Source organism: Triturus cristatus, chromosome 3_1 (assembly GCF_964204655.1).
Source record: "Triturus cristatus chromosome 3_1, aTriCri1.1, whole genome shotgun sequence".
NCBI lineage: Eukaryota > Metazoa > Chordata > Amphibia > Caudata > Salamandridae > Triturus > Triturus cristatus.
This window is the reverse complement of record NC_140583.1, coordinates 488,709,635-488,734,164: the sequence shown is the minus strand read 5'-3', so window position 1 is coordinate 488,734,164 and position 24,530 is coordinate 488,709,635. Positions and strand designations below refer to the sequence as shown.

Sequence of the window (24,530 nt, the reverse complement as noted above, 5' to 3'; positions counted from 1 at the left end):
AAGTTTTAGAGTAGAAGGCCTTCACCAAAGTAGAGGTTTATTTGAAAGGGACTTGTATGCAATGTTTGTGGACCTATGTGGCTGGCCGTGGGATGCAGACTGCTCTTGTCTGTTCACTGAAGAATGTATCTGTCTTCAAACGCATGGGATCTATTTATCCCTCATCATTTCTGCTTTGCCATGAGCCTTCAAATCTATTGCTCATGATGCTTGACAAACTTGGTAGATATTGGAGTGGCAATTTTACAGTGGATCACCACATGTCTGATTCCAAGTGCCAACCACGAGCCCAGACAAGTCCCACCCACTGGCAAAGGATGTCCATGTGTTATCTTTTAACCCTGATAAATTATTGGCCCGCATTTTTCTGTAATATATTCATTATTAACTGGGTGATAACATTGGAAGAGATGACCTGTAGGGCACAAGTATGCCAAAAGCATAATGATTTATGTCTTATTTCAAGGCAGTAGACCACTTAGAGGGCGGCATTGAGAATAACACCCAATTCGAATGGCCTCATACATCAATAGTGATACAAGACAGTCTTCCAACAAGTCTATCGGCATGGGATTCCTGTTAATGAAGTCTAGGGACTCCTTCTGTTTTCTTCTGACCAATAAGAAAAAATGCCTTGCATAAGCCATATTATTTATAGCAGGGGCAGTGGCGGCTCCTCGAGTGAGTGCTGCGGGGTGGTGAGGCGGGGGTGGGGCATGGTGGAGGATAGTAAACTCCGGCATACAGCCGAACGGAGTTAAGTAAATAATTAAATAAATAAAACAATTTACATTGCGCATGCTGCTCCGATGGCCAACAGAGCAAGGGCCATCGGAGATAGGGCATTACCTCGCCTGCACTATATTGGGTGGATGGTGTAAAGTCTTTTTTTTTATCTTCCCGACACCTACAGGAAAAATCTAATATCACTAGGTGTGGGGATTATTCCTTTTTTTGTGATTTGTTTTTCAAGTTTGGCAGATGGCTGTCAAATCCAACGACAGCCAGCCACCAGACTTTTAGTACATTGAATAGAACCGCTGTCACAACGATTCCTTTTAATGTACACAGATGACAGCAGGACTGGCAGTCATCGGTAAAGTTGGCAGCCGATACTCAGTCAGGGTTGCGAAGGTAATTTTATCCTCCAACCTGATGTACTATACTCCATCCGCCAAGCCCTAACTCAGGCACTGTATGCCCAGCACCAGTCATTAGATCAGAAGGAAGGCTGTCTTTGGGGTGCTGCAATTTATAGATTCTGATGCAACAGAGTCTCCTCCTTGTCCAATGGGGAAAAAATTAATCATATCACCAAACAGGCACTGTTCGAACAGACAGGACAACAGATCATAGGCAATGCTTAATTTCACCTATGTACTATAGAGAAAATGGATTAGGCACACCATTTCTAGTAGTCTTATGTAAAATAACGGTTAAAATAGAAAATGGTAATTGGATATGGAGAGCATTGAATGTTGCTATTCAAAATGAGGCAAACCAGCCTTACTCACAGAGCCAATGGTAACATGTCAGGTTCTTCACCTCAGCATCCGACTCTGACCCAAACTCTGTCCCAACCCATGCCATACTGCAAGATATCAAATGTCTTCTTCACCTGGACGTTTCATTCAGACTTCTAAAATCAATACATGATCCAGCCTTGAGCATTAAAACTACAAGGGAAACCAGTACCATGATTTCCTGATGCGGCAATTTCTCTAATATTTCACTCGTTTGATGATGACACATTTTACTATTTGTGCCCCACACATATCGTTTGCTGTCTAAACAATGTGACATTGGAATAATTGTATTGTCCCAACTGTGGACTCAACACAACTTTGACGTTTTCTTGCAACCCTCCCCAATTCGTCCTCCATCATCAACATTGTCGGAGGCATTGCGCATAGATCAAGATTCATTTTCAACATAACTGAGTGTTCTATCCACTCCAGTTCTTCACAAAATACACCTTGTCTTTCCTTTGTTTCCTCTCAAATGCAGTGATTGTCTACATGCGGGTCAGCAGGCCCACCGCATAACAGTTTTTTAAATAGAGACACGGGTAGCAGATCTGGCGCTAAACAGCACTGCTACCGGCTAGTAAATTCCTTAACCGCATGGTTGACTTATTGCAGACAGAAAAACCATTGTGACAATGGTTTATGACACCAACAAGTACTCTGCAGTTACTCTTGCTCACCGAATCAAGAACCCACTCCATTTGTATTGTTCTCACTCTTTCTCACATTCTTTCCCTTGCTCGTTCATTGGCAGCTCCCCTCACTTTCTTCACCACATGCTTACTTTTCTCAATTACCTTCTTGCTCATTCATCGTCCCAGTCATGCAGGTCCTGGCCTGGGTGTGTGCTCTCTTAAGTCTCACCTTATCTTATGTCGTCCCATGGTACTCTGCTGCTCCACAACAGAAACATCCAGAGTGTCCACCTCTGAGATTTCTCACTCATGTCTTCCTCCATTGCATAACACTTCCCTTCTGCTTCCTTCCCCTCGGCTTTCAGCTCAACCTATCTCCATGTATCAACATTTCCACTCAATAGTGACCCTCTGAAATACTTGTTCTATTTAAACTGCTGACTTATTGTTGATCTAGGTTAAACCACTTATCTACTTAATTTAACTTCAGGAATGCTCAACAAGAGGAGTAAGTTGGAAACAAAAGATATTCAGATTTCATATGAATAAAAAGAAATAAACAACTCCTATCTGCATTTACATTTTAAACAGAATAATTTAAACTACTGTGCAAAGCAAAGGTAACACTGAAGATTTTGAATACCAATGTTAAATTCACTTTTGAAATGACATCTTCACTTTTTAAAGTGCTGAAGCTTCATATCATCTTTGGTCCTCTTTTTCCTTTTTCAATCCTCCAGATACTCGCTTCTGCCTGCTCTCAGATCCTCAAGCCAAATCCTTAATGCATTCTTCCATTCTTTCTCTTGGTCCGTCTCCTCCTGCTCTCCACTACCATATTATTAATATTTTTCCCCCTCCTCCTTTCCTCTCCCTTTTTTAAACCCATGCCTCATTTCAGATCTCATCACAGTTCCATACATGCACACTGAATCTTTCGTCTGTCTCAGTACTAACTTTCATACCTTTTTCCTGTTCACCCTGGTCCATCTCTCTAGCCACTGAAGAGTGCTACGGAAAGACCCAAATTCAACACATTACTACATGTCTTACCTGGAGCTGTCTTGATCCCATTCACCAACGACTTCCCAACATTGCTATGACTGCTCCTTGAGATCTCATCCTTTTCATCGCCTCGTGACGATTGTACCAATGAACTGCGAAGCTTGGACTGCTTGTCTATCACATCCCTTTCTTTCCTTAAAGTTGTACTTTTTGGAGACTTTTCACTAGTGTCTCTAGATGTCTGCTTTGCAAGCGTGGGTGAACGTTTACCTTTGATATCGATCTTCCGAGCTGGAGATGAGGACTTAGGTTTGTTCAAGGGCTTTCTCAGCCCTTTACTTTTCTCTTTTATGTCTTTTTTGGATATTTTGTCCCCTTTGCTCAGGTTTTGCTCCTGTAGTAATATTTCTGGGTCAACCATACACACATCCGGGTGAGGAGGGTGAGGATAAGGATCCATCAATGGAGCAGGCTGAGGATCATGACCTTGTCTTGCGCTACTGTGGTGTGAGCTACCTATAGCTTTGTCCACGGGGAGGAAATCTGCATCTTCATCAGAGTCCATCACAGCATCTGCTGTGATTGATGGACACTCTTCTGTTCCAGGAGGGACATCTGAATCTGACTGGGATGATCCAGAGTCACTGACAGATGTTGGAGGTGTTTCTTCAACTGTCACTGCTTGTGGCCGACGGCTACTGGTGTGGGGGACCCTTCTCTTTACTGATGGGTGCCCTTCCTCTTGTGAGTCATCACTGTCTTCTGAAATGTCATGAGGGCCTGGATTGATGAAGGATGGAGACAGCTCTCCCTTCCTATGCTTATATTCACATAATGAAAACCTTTCATCATGTTCACGTGAGGCATCTAAACATGGTTCCATTTCACAAGAAGCATCCCCATGGTCTTCACTTCTATAGGACTGAAATTCTTGCTCAGGGGACACAAGGGATGAAGGACGGCTGCATTTTCCATTATCTTCCTCTTCAAAAAAAGGAGATGCTTGCCTGTCTGAGTCTGGAGAGATGTTTTTGAATGTTCCTTCTGCAGCATACAAACCCTCCTGTTCTGTGCACTGAGTTGTCTGCTGTTGTGGTGAACTTGTGTTCACTTCAGTGGGACCATTTTCTGTTGCCGCTTCTTCCTGCTGATGGGGGGGGAAAGATGTCAGCACATCAGGCAAAGATGTCACTGCCATAAGCTTGTCAGAAAATGGTAGTTGCTCTAAGCTTGCTGTACAGGTCTGCTTTAGAGTTTCATCTGCCATGACAGTAGATGTTGTACGACTGCATTCAATCCTACAAGGTAAGGTGCCATCATCCATGCTATACGTGCACGTGGAATCATGTTCATCGAAAGATGTATCCTCTTCAGTCTCAGCTGAGCACTTGACTGAGTCGGCAGGAATCAATGGAGACACGTCCCACAGACTCCGGGCAGGTAGCTCTGTATCTGTTGCAGGGGCAGTTGAGTAAGAGGAAAGTATGTGAGAGTATAATCCCTCTGCTGTGCTCTGTGTCACAGTGGTGGTGTTTTCAGTGGACTCCTCTGAAAAACTGTGTGATTCATCTACATGCAAATCTTTGAGATATGATATATCCCTGGCTGGAAGCATGGAAACCTTATCCTCCGCACTAGAGCTCAGTGGTGAAAAGCTGGTTAAGGAGGCCTCTAAACCACTAACCTTTTCAGTCACCTCTAAGTAATCATCTGATTTACATCTGTCTGAAGAAGAAGCATCAAATGTTGGTGAGCTCAGAGGCTTATCATCATGTCCAGTTGTCAGTGATTCAATCTGGTGACCTCCAGGTTTCTGGTGACAGGAAATATCAATGGGCATTGGTGCCTCTACCTGCCTTTCTAAAATTGAGAATTCATACCCTGATCCAGATTGTCTTGCTGCATCCCATATTACTGAGGGTGACTGCTTGTCTTCAACATCATCTTTAATTGGGAATTTTAAGCTAGTATCCCTGTGACTCTCTAAAATTGTCTCTTTCTCCTGGTTGTCCCTTATTTCAGTATGGTCACCTTGCAAGTACTGTCCATAATCTGCCCTCTCCTCATCGGAACTTTGCTCATTTTCAGATGCACAGATGTCTCTTAAAACAGCTACACCAGTAATCTCTGTGACACTTTCATTGGAAAATGTTGGCACTTTCCTAGGTGCATAGTCAGCCTCACCAGTTAAACACATCAACCCAAAATCTTTATGTTCAGCAAGAAGAGTAAACTCTGAGAGATCTGCTTTCTCCATCTCCAAGACATCTGTGTATACATCCCTTTCACCAGGTTTTTCAATTGCCGAACACAAAACCGGAGACTTGGATTCCTTCTCAGATTGCTCCTTGGCACCTTTTTCTAATTCAGAATCACTTGCACTTTCTTCCACTGTCTCTGTTTTCTCATAGTACAGGTCTTTGGACTCAGGATCTTTTGGTGACAAAGAGACATGCTCATGACTGCTTAAAACTATATTTTCATCCTGATGGGCTGCTTCAGTGAGTGGAATTGAGTGTCCTTGATCAACAATGCTGTTGTGGTCAGTTTGGGGTGAAAGCTCTTTGCTGCTGCTTGTGGGTGACTGATGTGTTGCTTCATCAGATATACCTACTTTTATACTATCTAGGATCAACTCGGCCTGCATGTCATTCACTTCTGTCGGAGTTAAATCAGTGGTTCCAGCTTCTTTACTTGGAGTAGCTGAACGTTTTTCATGAATGTCTGTATACTCAAAAGCTGTCAAATCGCCTTTGTCTTTGGGAGAAACAGGGGATGAGAGCTCCTTTTCAGCAGAGGTATAGAGGCAAGACTCTTCTTCTTTTGTGGAGAAGTGATAAAGCAGCTCATTGTTTGACATTTGCGTTTTCTCTAGCCAGCTCGTTTCATCTGAAACATCACTAGTGATATCTGACCGATCCTTGTCAATGTACAGTATGCTTTGTGACTCTACTTCTTCCGTAATGGATCCAGTTAGTGCAACTTTCTTATAAACGTCAGCATACTGAAATGTTTTGTCATCCGGATATGGGGTAGGTTCTCTATCTTTGTGATGTTCCATTGCGCCTCCTTCCTTGGATTCACAAAGCTCTTTCTCAGGGGAATATAATTCAAAAGTACAAAAAGGTTTCTTTGAACTGTTCTCTTCATTGTAGTATGTTTGCCTGAAGGTGGGTGGTTCCTCATATCTCACTGGCGTAGTCTCCTCCTCCTGATGGTAATCCCCTAGAGAGACCTGGACGGTTTCTTTTGGTAAAATTGTGCTTTCCATTAGAGGAGCCTCACTGTATTCATACTCTTTTTCACTGGAAGTGTATGCAAAAACAGAAGAGGCTGTCCCTTTTTCTTTTATTTCCGCTGTGTCAGTCTCTGTGGTTTGAGATTTACTTTCACATTCAATGTTTTCCTCTGGTTCTGATTTAGTGGCAGATGCTAATGTATCTTGACAAAGGGAGCTATAGGTCAACACCTCCTGTGAGTCAATCTGAGTTGTTTCTGCTTGTAAAGAATGAACACACTCGTCTACAAGAAGAGGCCTGTCCGGATCCCGTAAATGCATGCTGCCTTCATCGTCATCATCATCAGGTTGACCAGATGATGTAAGTGGTGGTGACACTGCACGTGCTTGCTCCAGCGACTTAGCATATAATTGTGATGCTTCCTTCTCCACATCTTCCAAGTAAAAGTATTCATGCTCTTGCTTAAATGTTGAGTCTTCCTGTTGCTTCTCTAGAGTAGATATGCCACCTTTACTTTCCTCTAGTGACACATATTTAGAGACCACGGCTGTCTCTTCAGATTTTTCTGGCAGTAATTGAGAAAGAGGCAATGTGGTCTTCATGGAGATTCTTTCAACATCTGCAGCCAAAGAAAGATCCGGAGAGTCTCTATTTGCAATCTTCTCATTTGAAAGTGATGACACTAAGTTAGAATGAGGATCTACTTCTTGAGAGAACTTTGCAGTTTCTGTACCCCACTGATTGTTGTCCTCCGCAGAGGTTTTCCCAGATTTTAGCTGGAGTTTTTCATCTTCAAAATAAGGATATTCTGATCCCCAATCTGCCTTTTCTTGCATTTCAGGAGTTGATTTGTAGGAAAGAGAACTCTGGATCATTTGATCTTCTATTGCGCAGACAGATTGTTTCCTTTCACACTCTTCAATCTCGTCCAAGAATGTGCTTTCCCTTTCCTCAATGTACTTTAATCTGCTTTCTCTCTCTTCTGTGATATGTTCTTTCCCTTCAATTTGCTGCTGCTCCTCTATCTCTTCCTCTATCTCCACTGTCTCATCTTGTTGTGTCTCATCTTCTTCTGTAAACCAAACTTTCTTTTCAGTGTCATAATCTTTAAAATAAATATTATCTACTCCAGCATATTTATCGTCTTTAATGGGAGTCTGCTCTGGGGAAAGTTCAGGGGACTGATATTCAACGGTGACCTGTTCAGTGAACTTCAGCGACTTAACAGCTTGAGGGGAAATTTCTGTGGGGGAGGTTTCTGGGTATATATCTTCCTCTTCAACAGTGCTCTTTTTAGTGAAACCAAGGTGTGACCATTCTGCAGATTGTTCGTCACTATACATTTCGAGTGCTTTGTTATCCTGAAATGAAGCATGTTCAGTGAAAGACACTGGCTTTGTGTCCCCTGGAGGAAATTCTTGTGAAGACATCTCTAAAGAATATTTATCTTTTGTCTTGATCTCTCCTGCGGGGTGATACACCTCTTCCATTGATTTTTCCTCTTTTGGAAAGTCGGCATACTGTTGTGGAACATGAGTAATTTCTGTGTAAGAGAGAGACTTTGAATCTTCTAACAAGTAATCCTTTGATGTGGGTGGTGGAGTAACATCATCTTGAACTAAAGTTTCTTCAGAATAATGCAATTGTTTCACATCTCCTAGTGACAATGCATGATCAGAGCCATGTGAGTAAAACTCATCTGTAAGTATAGTTTCATCTTTCGCTATAAAAGACTTCACATCTTCATGTGTTGTGTTTTTGACAGTGTACTCTGGCTCATGTTCAATATATGAAAATTGATAAGAGATATCATCTTTTCCTGGAATTGTTTCTGCATATGGCTTCATATCTACTTGTTGGATACTTGTGTTGGACGGCTCTGTTGGCATTTCATCCTTTATTGGGCTGTGTTCCTTGGAGCAAAAGGACACTGTATCTTCTGCATAAAGACTTTCCTTGAAAAGGTGATCTGGGCTTTGTTCTCTAGAGCTACTGGTTTTCTTGTCTTCCACGTAAATGCCACTAGTAGAAATTGGCTCACCCAGATATGATACTTTTTCAAAGTCAGGAGACGCACCTTGAGGGCTGAAATCTTCCTCTTCTGTCTCTGGTGAGTATTTTTTTGTAGACGAGTACTTTTCAAAGAGGGCATCATTTTCACTTTTTACTGTTTCTCCTTGTTTATGTCTATCGAGAGAAAGTTCTTCCTTAGAATATGGAAAATCAGCCTCTTTAGACATTGAATCCAACATGCTGTCTAAACCAGGCCTCTCCTCCACAAATACATAAGACTCTTTCTCAGAGATGTGAATGTATGAGTTCAACTGGTCTTCATTTTTTACTTCAAATTCACCTTCTGCCACTTTTGAAGTTGCTACTCCATTGTCATCCTTAGTAGCAAGAGATGGCCCACGCTGTACTTCAAATAGCTCTGCATGCATTGCTTCGGATTTATCCTCCACCGGGGACTGATGGAAAGGGGTGTGTCCAGCACTGGTTGGTCCAGACTGTGTTGGCGAGGTCATCTTGACAGTGCTGTCATCAGGGCTGATGCACCTCTCTTCAATTTCTCCAAAACTGCTATCTGCTTGATATAAAGGTAGCTTTACTTCTTCTGGGGATGATGGAACGTCTTCAGTATCTTTCATTTCTGTGAGTACTTCACTTGAAACTGTCTCTGTTGAAATGTGTTGGGAAAACATTAATGTACTATAATGTCCCCTTTCCGGCATTTCAAAATTTGGAGTCTCATCTGCTTCCTCATCCTCCTCCTCCTCTTCTTCATCATCATCAAGACCCTTTTCATGAATTTCCGTTTTCCCAGCTCTTTCAACATGTGGCTGAAAGTCTTCTGAAGGTGGAGATTTAAAACATTTGTCTTCTTCTAAGGATGATGTTGGTGAAATGGTTCCGGCAGAGGGCAAGTACTCTAACCCTTGAGTTGCATCTGTGCGGGATGATGGAATACTGCTTGGTGTGTCCATTACTAAAGAACTTTTGCCGGTTTCTTCTGTTTTGGGAGCTGTGATGGATGCCACAGATTGATCTTCACCCACTGACGTTGCAAATGAGGAAAGCTTATCACATTCAGTAATTGAAGTGGCTGATGAAATGTGCTCTTCTTCAGCTAGGGGTGCAGCAATAATATTAGCGTGATATGCAGCAATTTCAGGTTCTTGGTCAATATAGGCCTTGGCATCCCTCCCAGGAACAGACATGGCCTCAATACCGTGAATAGCATCAAATGATCCAGGTTCATCAGGGACTGAAATATCATAACTTCCAACATCATACTTCAAGTGAGGAATCCGTTCTTCTTGCTCATCATGTATTTCTTCATCAGAAATTGTTTGCTCTGTCTCTGAATAACCAGGAATAGTTTCATCTTGGATGTATGAAATTTGTTCTGTAGCAGCTCCAGAGGACACAGGGACATTGTTCTGATACTGTACTTCTTTGGTTAAGTCCTCTTCAGGCAGCTTTGTGAAAGGAATATGATCCTCCTTTTCAGGAATAGAATCTAAAAATGCATTTGCCTCTTCTCCATCACCTTCATGTATCCTGGATGTATAATCCATAGCCTCGTTCTCTGGGTGATAGAGCGGTTTCATAGAATTCATCTCCTCTTTATGAAAAATTGAGTGATCTACTTTTTCTTCTTTTAATTCCTTTTCTACCAAAGGGCAACTTTCTTTGTCATATTCCTCTCCTCTGTGCTGCTCTATTTCTGACTCCTGTGCTGTCCTATCATCACCAACATTCTGCTTCCCTTCATCTCCCTCCCCATTTCCAATTTCCACAGAATGTTCTTCACTTGCTGTTAATGCTATATCTTGGCTGTCTACCATTACCAACGCTTGAACATCTGATGTTTCTTCTGTTTGCCTAACTTTTTCCTCAAACTCTCCCAAATCGGTAGGTTCCTCCATTGCGGTTCCTTCATCCTCAAATTTCTCACTTAATTCTGCAGTTTCCTCTTCTTTGGGCATTGACTTTTCTTCATTTGGAGACTCGCCTTCCACATCAGTTGTAGTGATTCCCTCATCTGGGGATTCCACTGGAGTCGTCTTCGCTGAAATGGCCTCTGCTAATATTATTTCTCCTTCATGATTGTCAAATGTTTCTATGTCATGATGTTGCTTTTCAATGTCCTCAGCTTGTTTTGTATCTGAGTCACTTGCTTCAGTGGTGAATACATCTGGAATCATCAATTCCACTTTCTCTTCCTCTTTTAAGTCCTCAAAGTCTTTAGTAAGATCTTCAGGTGAAGACATAGCTGACCTATGCTCAACTATATCAACCACTGCTGGGGGTCTCTTTATAGCGAATTGTTGCACTGGAACAATATTACGTTCCACTGGTACATCCTTTTCAACTTTAGATTTAATTTTATCTATTTTAACTTTACTTGGCAGCTTTGCTTTGTGGAGAGTTTTTCTCACTTCTGGTGTGAACGGTCTTAAATCTGGTTTGGGTACTTTCTTTAATTCAGGTTTTGTTTCCTTCTTTTTATCTTCCTTCTTCAAGTCTTTCTTTTCTTCTTTTTTACTTTCATCTTTTTTATCCTTTCTTTCCTTCTTAATCTCTTTCTTTTCTTTGTCTTTCTTCTCATCCATTTTGAACACTTTTTCTTTGGGGTGCTTTTTTCCTACCTTTTCCTTGAGCAGTTTCCTCTTCTCTGCTTTTGCTGCATCACTTGTTTCTATTTTCGCTTTTTCAACTTTTGTGGGTTTCTCTACCATTTTCTCAATGAGTTCCCTGGCTTTTTTCTCACCTTTAATTTCTTTCAAAGACTCTGATCTAAACTCTTTAGCCAGTTCCTCTGGTGCTTCTTCTTTCTTTCCTGGCTTTCCTGAAGAAGGTTTGGAAAGTGCCTTGAGGCTTTCTTTGCTGTCAGTTCTTTGTCTAATCTTTGTCTGTTTAAGAACAGGTGGGGGCATTCCAGAAGATATATCTTTTTGTGTGGCCACTGGATACCTTAGAAAATCTAAATGCTTTAACTTTTCAAGACCTTCCAAAATTTTATTTTGAGGGGCATTTCCAGGGAATAATACACGCACAATTTTTTCTGTGGGACTGGCGGGTAGCCAAACTACCAGCGCTGTGATAGATGTAAGGTATGGAACTGAGATTTCACCCTCTTTTCCATTGGCAAGAATAATGCCAGTCTTTGCTTTGCTATTTCCAGCCCATTTCTGCATTAAGAACTGCATTTCTTTGCTATCTTTCACAGGATTTAGAATATACATATCTAGTCTCCCGACTCCCATTTTGTGAAATAAAGTAAGGGGCTCAATAGTGCTGCTCACAACTCTATAAAGGGGCTCTGGTTTGATCCCCAGTTTGTTTAGGTACTGTAAAGTAAGGCATGCCTCTTCAATGCTTCTCTTCACCTTCATGGTGGATTCAGGCATCTTGAGCTTTTCAGGGACATTAAAGAAAACTACCCCCAATTCTGGAGAAATAAGATTCTTCATCCAGTCACTGTATGTCGTGGACCCCTGAGATTGTTCTTCATCCTGCTCAACAATCTTCCTCTGAAGCAGCCCATTAATCCCCGGTAGATTGTCTGCACCAATATGTGTCAGGAGAATAGAGTCAATTCTGTCCAAATGTCGAACCAGTTTCCAAAAGCAGGACTTTCTTTCAGAGCCTCCGTCGACCAGTATATTAAATCCATTGACCGCAAAAAGAGCTGAATCACCTCTCCCACCTGGGAATATGTAACAGCAGGGTTTAGACAGCTTTAGAAATCCACCAGATGTTGGAGGTTCCAATAGGTCAAAGGGAGATGGCACATCAATTGTCTCCGAGACATACTCTGCAAACTCAGAGACGCCATCCATTTCAGGCAGGATTGGTTCAGGGTTCAGTTTCAAGTTAATAATCTCCTGAAAACTGGACTGTCCAAGGTTGCACCAGTCACCTTCTCCCAAGCAGGAAACAGTGAGGGAGGCCTTGATTTTTGGATCAGTGTTGCTGAGTAGCTGGCAAACCTGTTAAGACAAAGGAACGAATTAACTACTAGAATATAGAAGAATGCAGAAATAGGCATATTTTTCAGTGACATATAAGGGATGATAAGGCAAAATGATATGGAGTATCGTTAAGGATAAGAACATGAGTAAGGACATTTCGTTTGATTCAAATGATGTGCAAACAATCTACATTTATGGGGATATTAATTATGAGAAAGTAGACTAGAAAACCTCATTAAGTAATTGCTTTACTATAGAAGGTATGAGTTACTCACTGCAGTGAATTTGTATTTGTAGTTCTACAACCCCCCTCCATCTATACTCTTGGAGTAAAGGTGGCAGAGTATTGTGCACTGCAATAATAAAAGCTATAGATGACCCAGTGTGTCTGGATGACACAAGAATCACCTTCCAACATTGGCTCCGTCACAGTACTTGGAGCAGTGATCTCTGAGCCACCCTGAAAATGCTTCTAGGAGGGAAGATAAAAAGTGTTCCAGAAATTAATTCCAAATACCATATGCACTTAGTGCAGAGTGTAATGCTTTGATGACTGCAATAGATTAGCTAGGTTTTTCCGACGATCAGCTTGCCAACACACCCACGAGTCAGCCCAGAACAGGAATCAGTCACTAATTCGTTGATTTACAGGGAGCTATTGCTAATTATCCAATATTAGGGTATCTTTCATAGATTCACATGCCTGAATCATTCCCCGTCGTCGGGGTGGGAGTCACCGGTAAATAACAAAGCAATGTCTCAGTAGACATATATAGTAACAGGCCCCAAAAGGCCTTAGCTTAGTAAGCTATCCACGTCCTTATGTAAAAAAGGACCAAATTTTGGCCAGTAGCCAATCAGCTAGCACCACCCTCTAGAACCTTCCTGGAAGGAGCTCTAGTCCCTCAGATTTTCTACCGCACGTCGTGCTAAGGGAGTCTCCACGGAGCTCTGCTCATTTCTTCTGGATTTCCAGTGTTTCTTGCTTACAAACTTCCTTGATTTTGTCATGGCTGATACCCCAAAGAAGGGACTGTTCAGATCCTGTACTTCGTGTGGGAAGAAGAGGCTTCACGTGGACGACCAGCATAAGGACTGTCTTTATTGCCTTTATCCTAGCCACAATTCGAAAGACTGTAAGGTATGTCGTACCTTTTCATCTAAGACCCTGAAAGACCGAGAAGCGCGCCTTTTAATCTGGCTGCAAAGGCTGAAGGACAAGGAAACTGTTGTGTCCTCTGAGGAAAGTGAGGGTTCTTCTATCTTTTCTCACTCCTCACATAAAAGACCACGGGTGTCATCTTCGGACCCTTCGTCGCAGCCATCTCAAAAGAAGACGCACAAAAAGTCTTCAGAGGTCCTGGGCTTGCCTCCGCCAGGGATTATTTCTCCTAAGGCTGTACCACATACCTTTAAGAAACCAGTCTCCACCCAGTCGATGACGACGACCTCGTCGACGGTGGCTTCAACGACGAGAAGATCTCCGTCGACAGCAATCTATGTTACCTCGTCGACGGCGACACTGTCTATGGTTACATCCCACTCTATGTCTTCGACGACGACCACTCCATCGTCGACGGCAGGTAAAGCTATCTCGTCGATGTTAGCCATTAAAAAATCATCGTCGTCGATTAAACTGCCGACGGGAACGTCGATGACGACACGATCGACGAAAGCTTCCTCGTCGACGTCGACGTCGACATCCTCGTCGATGAGGACACCGTCGACTAAGCCATCGTCGTCGACGAGACCATCGTCGTCGACGCCATCGTCGACGCCATCGTCGACGAGGAGGCCATCATCATCATTACCTGTGCCGCTGACGACGACACCGTCGACGACGACCTCGTCGACGACGTCTCAAATGCAAATGATACCTGTTTCACCATCTACACAACTCTACCGTCGACGGGCCTGTCGACGGATATGGATTCTGATATGCAAAGTACTTATGTGCACCTAAAAATAACCAAACGTGCACTGACTCCGGCCCTCACTTCACCCAGTAAGGTCCCAACCTTGCCTCCGACTCACCTTTTTGACGAGGAAGACTGGGATGACGCCAGTCTCTTTCCTGCGGCGACAAGTCCATCGCAACTACACGTAAAATATCAAGATGTCTCTGACTATGAGGACATTAACCAGGAATATCAGGAGGTTTCACCTCAGGAATACGTGCAGCTCCCACCTTCCATGGTTTGTCTGCCTGCGTCTCTGGTCACGGATCTCCAATTCTTGATTTCGGATTATAAACAGCGGTTTCCGACACCAGCACCTTCCCCGATGCCAGCTGAGCCTCCAACACCACGGCCACGACCGCCTCCATTGGTTTTTCAGTCAGAGCCTGTCACATCGCCACTTCGTCCCACCACGGACGACGAAGATGAGGGGGAGCCTGAAGAAGGAGAGCTTCAGGACACTCAGTCTCACCAGGATGAATGGGATGACTACATCCTTCCCTGTCCGGTTTCCCCTGCTCCTACCGCGGCCGACTCGCCGCCAGAAGACATTGGCGGTTTTCATAACATCATAGAAAGAGCGGCCCGGCGCTTCCAGATTCCAATGCCCTCGCACCAACAAGACTGTTTCCTTTATGATTTTAAGGAGCCTTTTAAGAAGTCTGTCCAGGCGATTCCAATAATAGATTATATTTGGGAACAAGGCATAAAGATTATGCAGAACCCTTCATCGGTCCCTCCTGTACTACCACGGCTGGATAAAAAATATAACGCTCCAGACACCGCTCCGGCTTGTCTCACAGGCCATCCAAAGCCGGACTCTGTCATTACTCAGGCTGCACAGAGGAAGTCAAACAACCCAGCTGCTCTGTTGACAGCTCCACCAGATAAGGAGGGTAGACAACTGGAAAACATAGGCAAACGTTATTCCTCAATGTCGGTTTTAACAGTGCGTGCCTCCAACGCCCTTGCACTGTTGGGTCGTTACAATCGTTAGATGTGGGCGGACATTGCGCCATACTTGGCAGACCTGCCAGAGGAGTCAAAAGAAGAGGCAAGGAAGATCTTGCTAGAGGGGGAAAGATCTGCCTCTGAGTTTATAGACTGCGCAATGGATATTGCTTCGACCGGATTTAGACAACTAGCCGGCGCAGCAGTCCTTCAACGCCAGGGTTGGCTCAAGACAACCTCCTTCAGGCCGTAGGTCCAAACTAAGGTGCTGGATATGCCATATGATGGCCAACTTCTCTTCGGCGCTCATATTGATGAGGCATTGCAGGGTATTAAAAAAGATACTGATACCGCCAGAGCTTTGGGTACTTTACAATTTCGGAACCCTTCCTTTCGTGGTTCAAGAGGAAGAGGTCACACTTCCACTAGGGGAGAATTTCAACAACGTTCTTCCTTCTCTTCCTCCCAGCAATACCGTCCGCAATACCAGCAGCGACAGCAATCCTCATACCCAAAATCTTCCTTTCGTGGCAAAGGAGGAAGACAAAAGGGCGCCGCTCTGCGGCAAGGACTGTCAACTACAGCCGGCTTCAAACTCCTCTCCACCCTCCAAGATTGGTGGAAGAATCTCCCACTTTCTTCCAAATTGGCAAGAAATAACTACGGACCGTTGGGTCCTACAATTAGTACAATTCGGCCATTCTCTAGAATTCATACAGATCCTTCCTCAAACCCCTCCCCACCAAATGCTTCACAAAACTCTACGTCCTTTACTTTTAGAAGTGAAGATTATGCTCCAAAAGGGAGCTATAGAGAGGGTTCCCCCAAGCCAACGGGGAAAAGGGTTTTACTCCCGCTTCTTCCTCATCCGGAAAAAGGAGAAAAAATGGAGACCTATATTGGACTTGAGAAACCTGAACAAGTTTTTAAAGAAGCAGTCATTTCGTATGATCACCATTCAGGAGGTATTACATCTACTCAATGCAAACGACTACATGGTGTCGCTAGACCTACAAGACGCCTACTTTCATGTACCAATACACCGCAACCACAAAAATTCCTACGATTCATGGTGGCGGGCAGACATTATCAGTTTCGGGTTCTGCCATTTGGGCTCAAATCGGCGCCACGCATTTTCACCAAATGTCTAGCTCCAGTGGCTGCATACCTACGCCATCACCATCACCAGGTCTTCCCATATGTAGACGACTTGCTTATCAAGTCTCCATCTCTAGAAGGCGTGACAAGGTCTTCCAACGCTTGTCTGAGGCTTTTCGATTCACTGGGACTAACTCTCAACCAGGACAAGTCTGTCCTGCAGCCGTCTTAGTGCATGCAATTTCTGGGAGCTACACTACACACCATACGGCGAAAAGCATTCCCATCACAGGAACGCAAGGACAAACTTCGGTCTTTAACGCTCCGGATAATGTCCAGAAAGACGCTGTCAGTGCGTCTCTTCAAATCCCTACTCGGGATGATGTCTTCTTGCATCCTATTAGTCCCGCATTGCCGTCTTCGGATGCGACCCCTTCAGAAAGCACTGTCGGATCAGTGGGTCCAGTGTACAGGGTCCTTCGACGACATCATCCACGTGACTCCTGGGATCAAACAGGCTCTACGATGGTGAGTTTGCCCCCAGAGCCTTTCTCAAGGCTTGCCTTTCTTGCTTCCTGCTGCTCCTCATATAATCACCACGGACGCCTCCTTAGAGGGCTGGGGGGCTTTCCTTCAAGAACTGCAGATAAGCGGAAAATGGTCCCCTTCAGAGAAGATACTTCATATCAATCTTCTAGAACTACGCGCAGTCTATCTAGCTCTGGTGGCCTTCCATCCAAGAATCAAAAACTCCATAGTGCTTGTCCAAACAGACAACACCACGACAATGCACTATTTGAACAAACAGGGGGGAACTCGCTCGCTGACACTCTCGCGCGAGTCGCAACAAATTTGGAACTGGCTGCTCCGTCACAACATCTCTCTCCGAGCAGATTATGTTCCAGTTGCACACAATGTGTTGGCAGATTATCTGAGCAGGAGACAGGCAGCATGCCACAAGTGGGAGCTGGATCAACTAGTCCTCCGCAACATATTTGCTCAATGGGGCACCCCTCTTCTGGACCTCTTCGCCACCCAACAAAACGCCAAATGCCAACACTTTGCAAGCTGGCATCCCCAACCAGGGTCCCTGGGGAATGCCTTTTCGATTGCATGGTGCAACGTCTTTGCGTACGCCTTTCCGCCGTTTCCCCTGATTCCCAGGGTACTAAGAAAGATGAAAGCGGAGCCCTGCACTCTAATATTGATAGCTCCAGCGTGGCAACGCCAACACTGGTTCAGGGAACTTCACCTCCTTTCCCTGGAACCTCCAATCAGATTGAAGCCGTTTCCATCTCTTCTAACGCTCAACAATCAGCAGGTTCAACATCCGGATCCGGCATCTCTCAGGTTATCAACATGGCTCCTGAGTTCAGAGAGTTTCAGGGCTTAGACATTCCTCCGGACTGCAGACAAATTCTAGCTCGAGCTCAAGCAGATAGTACCAACAAAACGTATTCGCTCAAATGGAAGAGATTCTGTATCTGGTGTAAAGCAAACAGGTTACACCCTCTTTCTTCCACCCCGGAGCAAGTCTTGCCATACCTCCTGCATCTGCAAAATCTGGTCTTGCTCATGCCTCCATTAAGGTCCACCTAGCAGCAATATCACGCTTCAGGAGATCCTCTACAGGTCCATCATTATGGTCTCATAGACTCATTAAGCAATTCCTTAAAGGGCTGGTTCGAACATTTCCTCCAGTGAAGCCTGTTCCACCGACTTGGCATCTCAACACAGTGTTAGCTCAACTAATGAAACACCCGTTTGAGCCAATACATAGAGCAGACCTTAAGTATGTCTCCTGGAAGGTTGCGCTCCTGTTGGCCCTTACCTCGGCGAAGCCAGTGGGGGAGCTCCAAGCGTTCTCAATCCAAGACCCGTTCATTCAGTTTAAACAGGATAGGGTCCTTCTCCGCACAAATCCAACGTTTATTCCTAAGGTTCCATCTCAGTTCCACCTTAACTAACCTATTGTGCTACGTTCATTCTTCCCGAACCCACAAACAGTGGCGGAGAAAACTCTACATTCCTTGGACATTAAGCGCTGCCTAAAGTTTTACATTGATAGAACGAAATCATTTCATAAGTCTAATCAACTCTTTGTAGCGTACAGTAGGCCTCGAAAAGGGCTACCGCTCACCAAACAGAGCATTTCCCGCTGGATTTCTTCAGCCATCACCTTCTGTCATCAACAGGCTGGACGTCCGCTGCGATCAACAGTTCGTGCCCATTCCACAAGGGCCATGTCTACTTCCATGGCACTGTTTGCAGGGGTGCCCATTGTAGACATTTGTAGAGCGGCCACATGGAAGACGCCGCATACATTCACCAAGCATAACTGTCTGGACACGGAGATCATGAAGGATGTGTCAGTGGGTCAAGCGGTACTCTGCCATCTATTTCAGTAGAGGTGAGCCCTTTCTTTCATCCCACCATCCTTGCCTTTTTTTTACGCACATTTCGCACTGTAATGTATACATTGGCTGAGTCTTTGTTTTCTAGTGCTTCTTGTTTTTCACATGGATAAGTTATTATCTAGTGACTGGATATGTGATATACCTGTCGAAATGTGCTTATCATTGCTTACTACTCTGATTCAGGCGTGTGAATCTATGAAAGATACCCTAATACTGGATAAGGAACGCGTTACTTACCTGTAACTGCGGTTATCCAGTATTGGTATCTTTCATAGATTCACATGCAACCCACCCGCCTCCCCTGGAAGGGCTCTCTTGGATCTCTCAGTAATACAACTACTTAGCACTGTGCTTACGAAAATCTGAGGGACTAGAGCTCCTTCCAGGAAGGTTCTAGAGGGTGGTGCTAGCTGATTGGCTACTGGCCAAAATTTGGTCCTTTTTTACATAAGGACGTGAATAGCTTACTAAGCTAAGGCCTTTTGGGGCCTGTTACTATATATGTCTACTGAGACATTGCTTTGTTATTTACCGGTGACTCCCACCCCGACGACGGGGAATGATTCAGGCATGTGAATCTATGAAAGATACCAATACTGGATAACCGCAGTTACAGGTAAGTAACGCATTCCATCTGTGCTGAGAATAAAATTGAGAGTTTGCTGGAGGCTACGTGTGGGTCTAAGAGGAAGTAGCATTGCTACGTTTGTAGCCACCTGGATGGGTTTTCCCTGAGCTGTCTACAATATCTCAGAGATCGGCATTATCTAGATCATGGAATGTAGTGCTAGGTGAAAGATGTCAACTTTGAACTACCTTATTCACTTGCAACGTGAGGTACCCTTTCTTCAGGCAATCTAGAAGGGGACTGATCAAGTGGTCCAAGCATTCAGTCCTTGACAGCTATGGAGACGAGAGTCCAAGTTGTCATAAAGGCTAACTTATTTTTATTGTGACCTAAATTGACCAAGACAACCTTGACCAGTCAATGAATAGGATGCACCTTCATGAGGAGTCCAGTTACCTCAGATACCTGCTTGTCAGTAACCTCACCAGTGGTAGGAAGCCTAGCAGTCGGCCAAAGCAGCAAACCTGATTCAGTCCCCCATGATGACCCTGAGTTCCAAAGTAAAACATCTGACTGGATCAAACCACGTTGGAGTGTCCGACCCGTGCTCCATCACGGGTCTCAAATCACACCCACGTCCTGATCTCCACAGCCAGTTGGCCTTAATTGGTGCATAATGCTTTTTGGTGCTATTTTATTTAAATCTTTAAAAAATACAGATCTCTGGTTGCCCTATTTGAATTTTTGTTCTTTTGGTGTCAATTTGTTCATTAACTTTGTCTCTATTTTTATAAATTAGAGTGGTATTTTCATTGTGTTGTATATTTGACTTTTTAACCTTTTTGGTACTTTTAAATGCTTTACACATTTTGTTATAGTATATGATGTTCATTCTGAGATTGGAGGCTTTGTGGGTACCGATTTAAAAAAAGATCGCCATTGGAAGGAAGGTAAATTATCAGTTGCAAGTAATTTGCAGCTCAGCATGCTATTATGAATTACTCTATACCACTACCTTGTCTGATTTCATGGTCACAACGGAGAGTGGAATAATGTGAAGGGAGAAAGTAGTCTAGGACATTGTTTGATGCGTCATTCAGCCAAGTTTCTGTGAGGATTAGGATATCAAGATTGAGGTCTAAAACTGTGTTTGAAAGCTACAGGCAATGTTAACTGGAGATCGACAATTATGTAGCATGGGTTGTACAGTTGAGTAAGTGGTCTTGGAGACAGGACAGTTTGGGCCTTCATTGGGACCTTGAATGAATTTGGTGAGTTCCTTATTCCTGGTTGGAGGGTATGATCAGGGAGCTGGACGGGTGGGATGGAGGAAGTGTCTTGAGCCTGGGAATGGCCAGATTTGTTGCTAGATACTGATGATATGAAAATAATTAATAGGTGCAATGGCTTAAGTATTCAAATCACACAAGATGATGGACGGAATGTTGCACATTGGCAAAACATTCATCCCCAGTCACAGATCTGGGTTTAATCCATCGTTATTTTGCTCGCCACCCCAGTTCAGACATGTTTTTGCATTTGTCACCCCGAGTGGGACGGGTATGCTCAGACGTGTGTCCCGTGCTCTCCATGCCACTAGAGTCAAGCTATCCTGGCTGAAGAGGGGTGAAACCCCGAAACCGGTCCTAGGATGCTTGTTTCCAGTCCAGGGAGGACCTGGCTTGGCAGTTCGGGCTGGAGTGTTCCCATGAGGCACAGGGTCAAGACTGATTTGCATATGGCTGGGTCCATACTGGAATGGCATGGTGAGCAAAAAAAACGATGGATTTAGGCCCAGATCTCTGTACTGGGGTGAATGTATGACATTGTTCTGCATTTTGTCCATCAATTGTTGTTTTTGAATTTGTCACCCCGAGTGGGACGGGTATGCTCAGACGTGAGTCCTGTGCGCTCCATGCCACTGGGATCAAGCTATCCTGGCTGAAGAGGGGTGAAACCCCGAAACCGGTCCTAGGATGCTTGTTTCCAGTCCAGGGAGGACCTGGCTTGGCAGTTCGGGCTGGACTGTTCCCATGAGGCACAGGGTCAAGACTGATTTGCATATGGCTGGGTTCAAACTGGAATGGCATGGTGAGCAAAAAAACTATGGATTTAGGCCCAGATCTCTGTACTGGGGTGAATGTATGACATTGTTCTGCATTTTGTCCATCAATTGTTGTTTTTGCATTTGTCACCCCGAGTGGGACAGGTATGCTCAGACGTGAGTCCCGTGCTCTCCATGCCACTGGAATCAAGCTGTCCTGGCTGAAGAGGGGTGAAACCCCGAAACCGGTCCTAGGATGCTTGTTTCCAGTCCAGGGAGGACCTGGCTTGGCAGTTCGGGCTGGACTGTTCCCATGAGGCACAGGGTCAAGACTGATTTGCATATGGCTGGGTCCAAACTGGAAATGCATGGTGAGCAAAAAAACGATGGATTTAGGCCCAGATCTCTGTACTGGGGTGAATGTATGACATTGTTCTGCATTCTGTCCATCAATTGTTGTGTTTGCTTAAGTATTCAAATGACATCCAATCGAAGGACATTAAAATGTAATTTTTATATGATGAGGTAAACATGTATCTAAATAGCATGTAACACAGTGTCGAATATTGGAAGCTGTTTTAACTATAACATTCCTTTAAAAATCCCTCAATATCCTTGACCTCTTACTAGATCATCGTTTGAGGCTGTTATGGCTCTGAAACGAATGGACGTAAACCTGGAAGGAATCGGCTTGCTGAAAATGTTGCTATAAGAGTCAAATTGCTGGCAATCTTATAATTCAAATAATCACGCAAGAAACTCCTCCAGTGAGGTATTATATTATTCAGCAAAATGTGCTTACTGATTCCTTAGGGGAATGGTAAGACCGATTGGAGAAGGATTAACCATTACAGCCGCACCCAATCACCCTTAGAAAGTGGTGCACAATGCTGGCTGAAACTCAGCAAAAAGGTAAGGAACTGTCAACAGTCACAGAAACTGACTTATCCATCCCAAGTTAGTGCTCTGTCACCCAAAAGGCCAGGATTGAATAAAAAGAGAACAGTGCTAAGGGTCTGAGACAACTCTTGTTATATTCCTCTTCTGCAGTCATCCATGAAATCAAGGGTACACCTACATAAAAGCGAACTGTGTGACCATGTCTAGAGTTTCACATGTAAGTGAGTCCGACACCAACATAAATGATTGCATCCTGACACACATCAATGTAGGAACCACAATCAAAGTGAAAGCAGAGTAGGTCACAAATCAGCACCATGGAAATTCAGGCATGGCTTGATAATATGATTAGCCTGCCTAGTTTACCGAAAAAATATTTAGAAACCTACAGTGGCTTGAGCTCTACGAGTTAAAATTATGGAGGCATTGTGCCGAACCTTATCGCTCTTTTCCCGTCTTTGTTTCACTTGCTTTTAGTTTTCTATCCCTTAACCAGTCTAATAAAGGACCCAGAGGGATTTTGTCGGTGCTATAGGTAAAACACACACCGTGTTGGAGTCATTTTATAGAATTCTATATCTGAATGAGAACTGTTATTTTAATAAAAGTATATATTGATGTTTGTAACTGAATTACACTTTAATATTGAAATCTTATGTTTTCCTAATGTGGAAACATGGATAAGTAGAAGTTGGGAGGACAAAGGCTCCCCCTCTGCTCAGTCACAGAGGCATCCGTCTTTGTGTTTGCACCAGTGCCCACTCAATGTCAATACTTCATTGCCCCTTTTCAGCATTATCCAATTAGTATTTCAAAAGCATTCAACCAGGGTGGGACACCAGCGTACTAGTCACCCATACCATGTTGGCCCTGTGAACAATATTTTCATGAAATAAACCCTGTTTGTCTCAGTGAGAGATGCCATCACAATGCTTGTGAATTGTACTGCTGGTGGATATCCTGGGCATAAGGCAGTACCAAGTGAAACTACCTGTGTACGTTTTGAACTGCTTTGCTGTCGGTTCTTACACAAGGTACCAGTTTTTTCTGGTGGGGCTTCCTCATAGCTATCACAGCTCCACAAATCCAGAGTGGTACACTTTAGAATACAGGCACATAGGGCCTCATGTAGGTAGCCAAATACCGGTCGGTAACGGCCGATTTTCGGTAAATATGCCGTTACCGACCGGTATTCAGACAAGTGAGATGTAGGAGTCCAAAAACCACTTTTCGGTAAATATGAGGCGGTAAATACCGATTCATATTTACCGAATTCCAAAATACCGAATCAGATTTACCGAATACATAATTAACGATTCGGTAAACATGAAGTGGTAAATATGAAGTGGTAAAATTGAAAATGACATGTAGGAGCACTCGGTAATTAAGAAATCCAGGAAAATCGGTAAATAAGAGTCGGTAATTAACACGGATTGAAAGCAGGTGGTAACCATCAACAATGCATATAGGCAAACCCAAAATGCAACAGCGTGGACAACATGGCCGCCATGTACGTCATTGCAAGGCGCCTACGTCTACAGGCAGCAGGACTGAGGGTGTGGCGACGGGAGGAACAAATCTACAGACAGCGCATCACACTATTCCAGCTGACTGATGCAGAGATACATGAGAGGTACAGGCTACACCCCGAAACCATCATGGACTTAATCAGGGACCTTCACCCACTCCTGGACCAGCCAATAAGAAGGGCGTACGCCATACCCCCACATGTGCAGGTGCTCTGCAGCCTACATCTGTTGGCATCCGGCAGTTATCAGGTGGTGATAGCTGCGGTGGGTGGGGTATCCCAGAGTTGCCTGTCACGTTTCTTCAGGAAGTTCCTGGATGCCATGATGCAGAGAATGCACCACTACATAAGCTTCCCAAACACACAGGCTGCACTGCAGAAAACAAAAACAGACTTTTATCACATGGCACAGTTCCCCCATGTCATCGGCTGTATTGATGGTACACACATCCCAATCTGTCCACCAGCTGATACAGAGCACATCTACAGGAACAGGAAGTCCACCCACTCCATCAATGTGCAGGTGATCTGTGATGCAGGGAACATCATCACCGATATTGTTGCAAAGTTTCCTGGGAGCACCCACGACTCTTACATCTTCCAGAATAGTGGGATCTACACACGACTGAGTGCCGGAGAATTCGGAGAGGGATACCTGCTAGGTAAGTAACAGTGACGCCCCT

At 44.1% G+C, this 24,530-nt stretch overlaps 1 protein-coding gene across 2 annotated transcripts in view; it reads right to left on the bottom strand.

Moving 5' to 3' along the window:
- The window catches only part of MAP1A (microtubule associated protein 1A), a 754,346-nt gene that overhangs the window by 131,778 nt on the left and 598,038 nt on the right, over window positions 1-24,530 (bottom strand). For both annotated transcript variants that reach the window (XM_085644324.1, XM_085644325.1), the window contains one exon: window positions 3,215-12,401. In XM_085644324.1, the coding sequence (XP_085500450.1) occupies window positions 3,215-12,401 (9,187 nt within the window). The remainder of the gene's footprint in view (window positions 1-3,214; window positions 12,402-24,530) is intronic.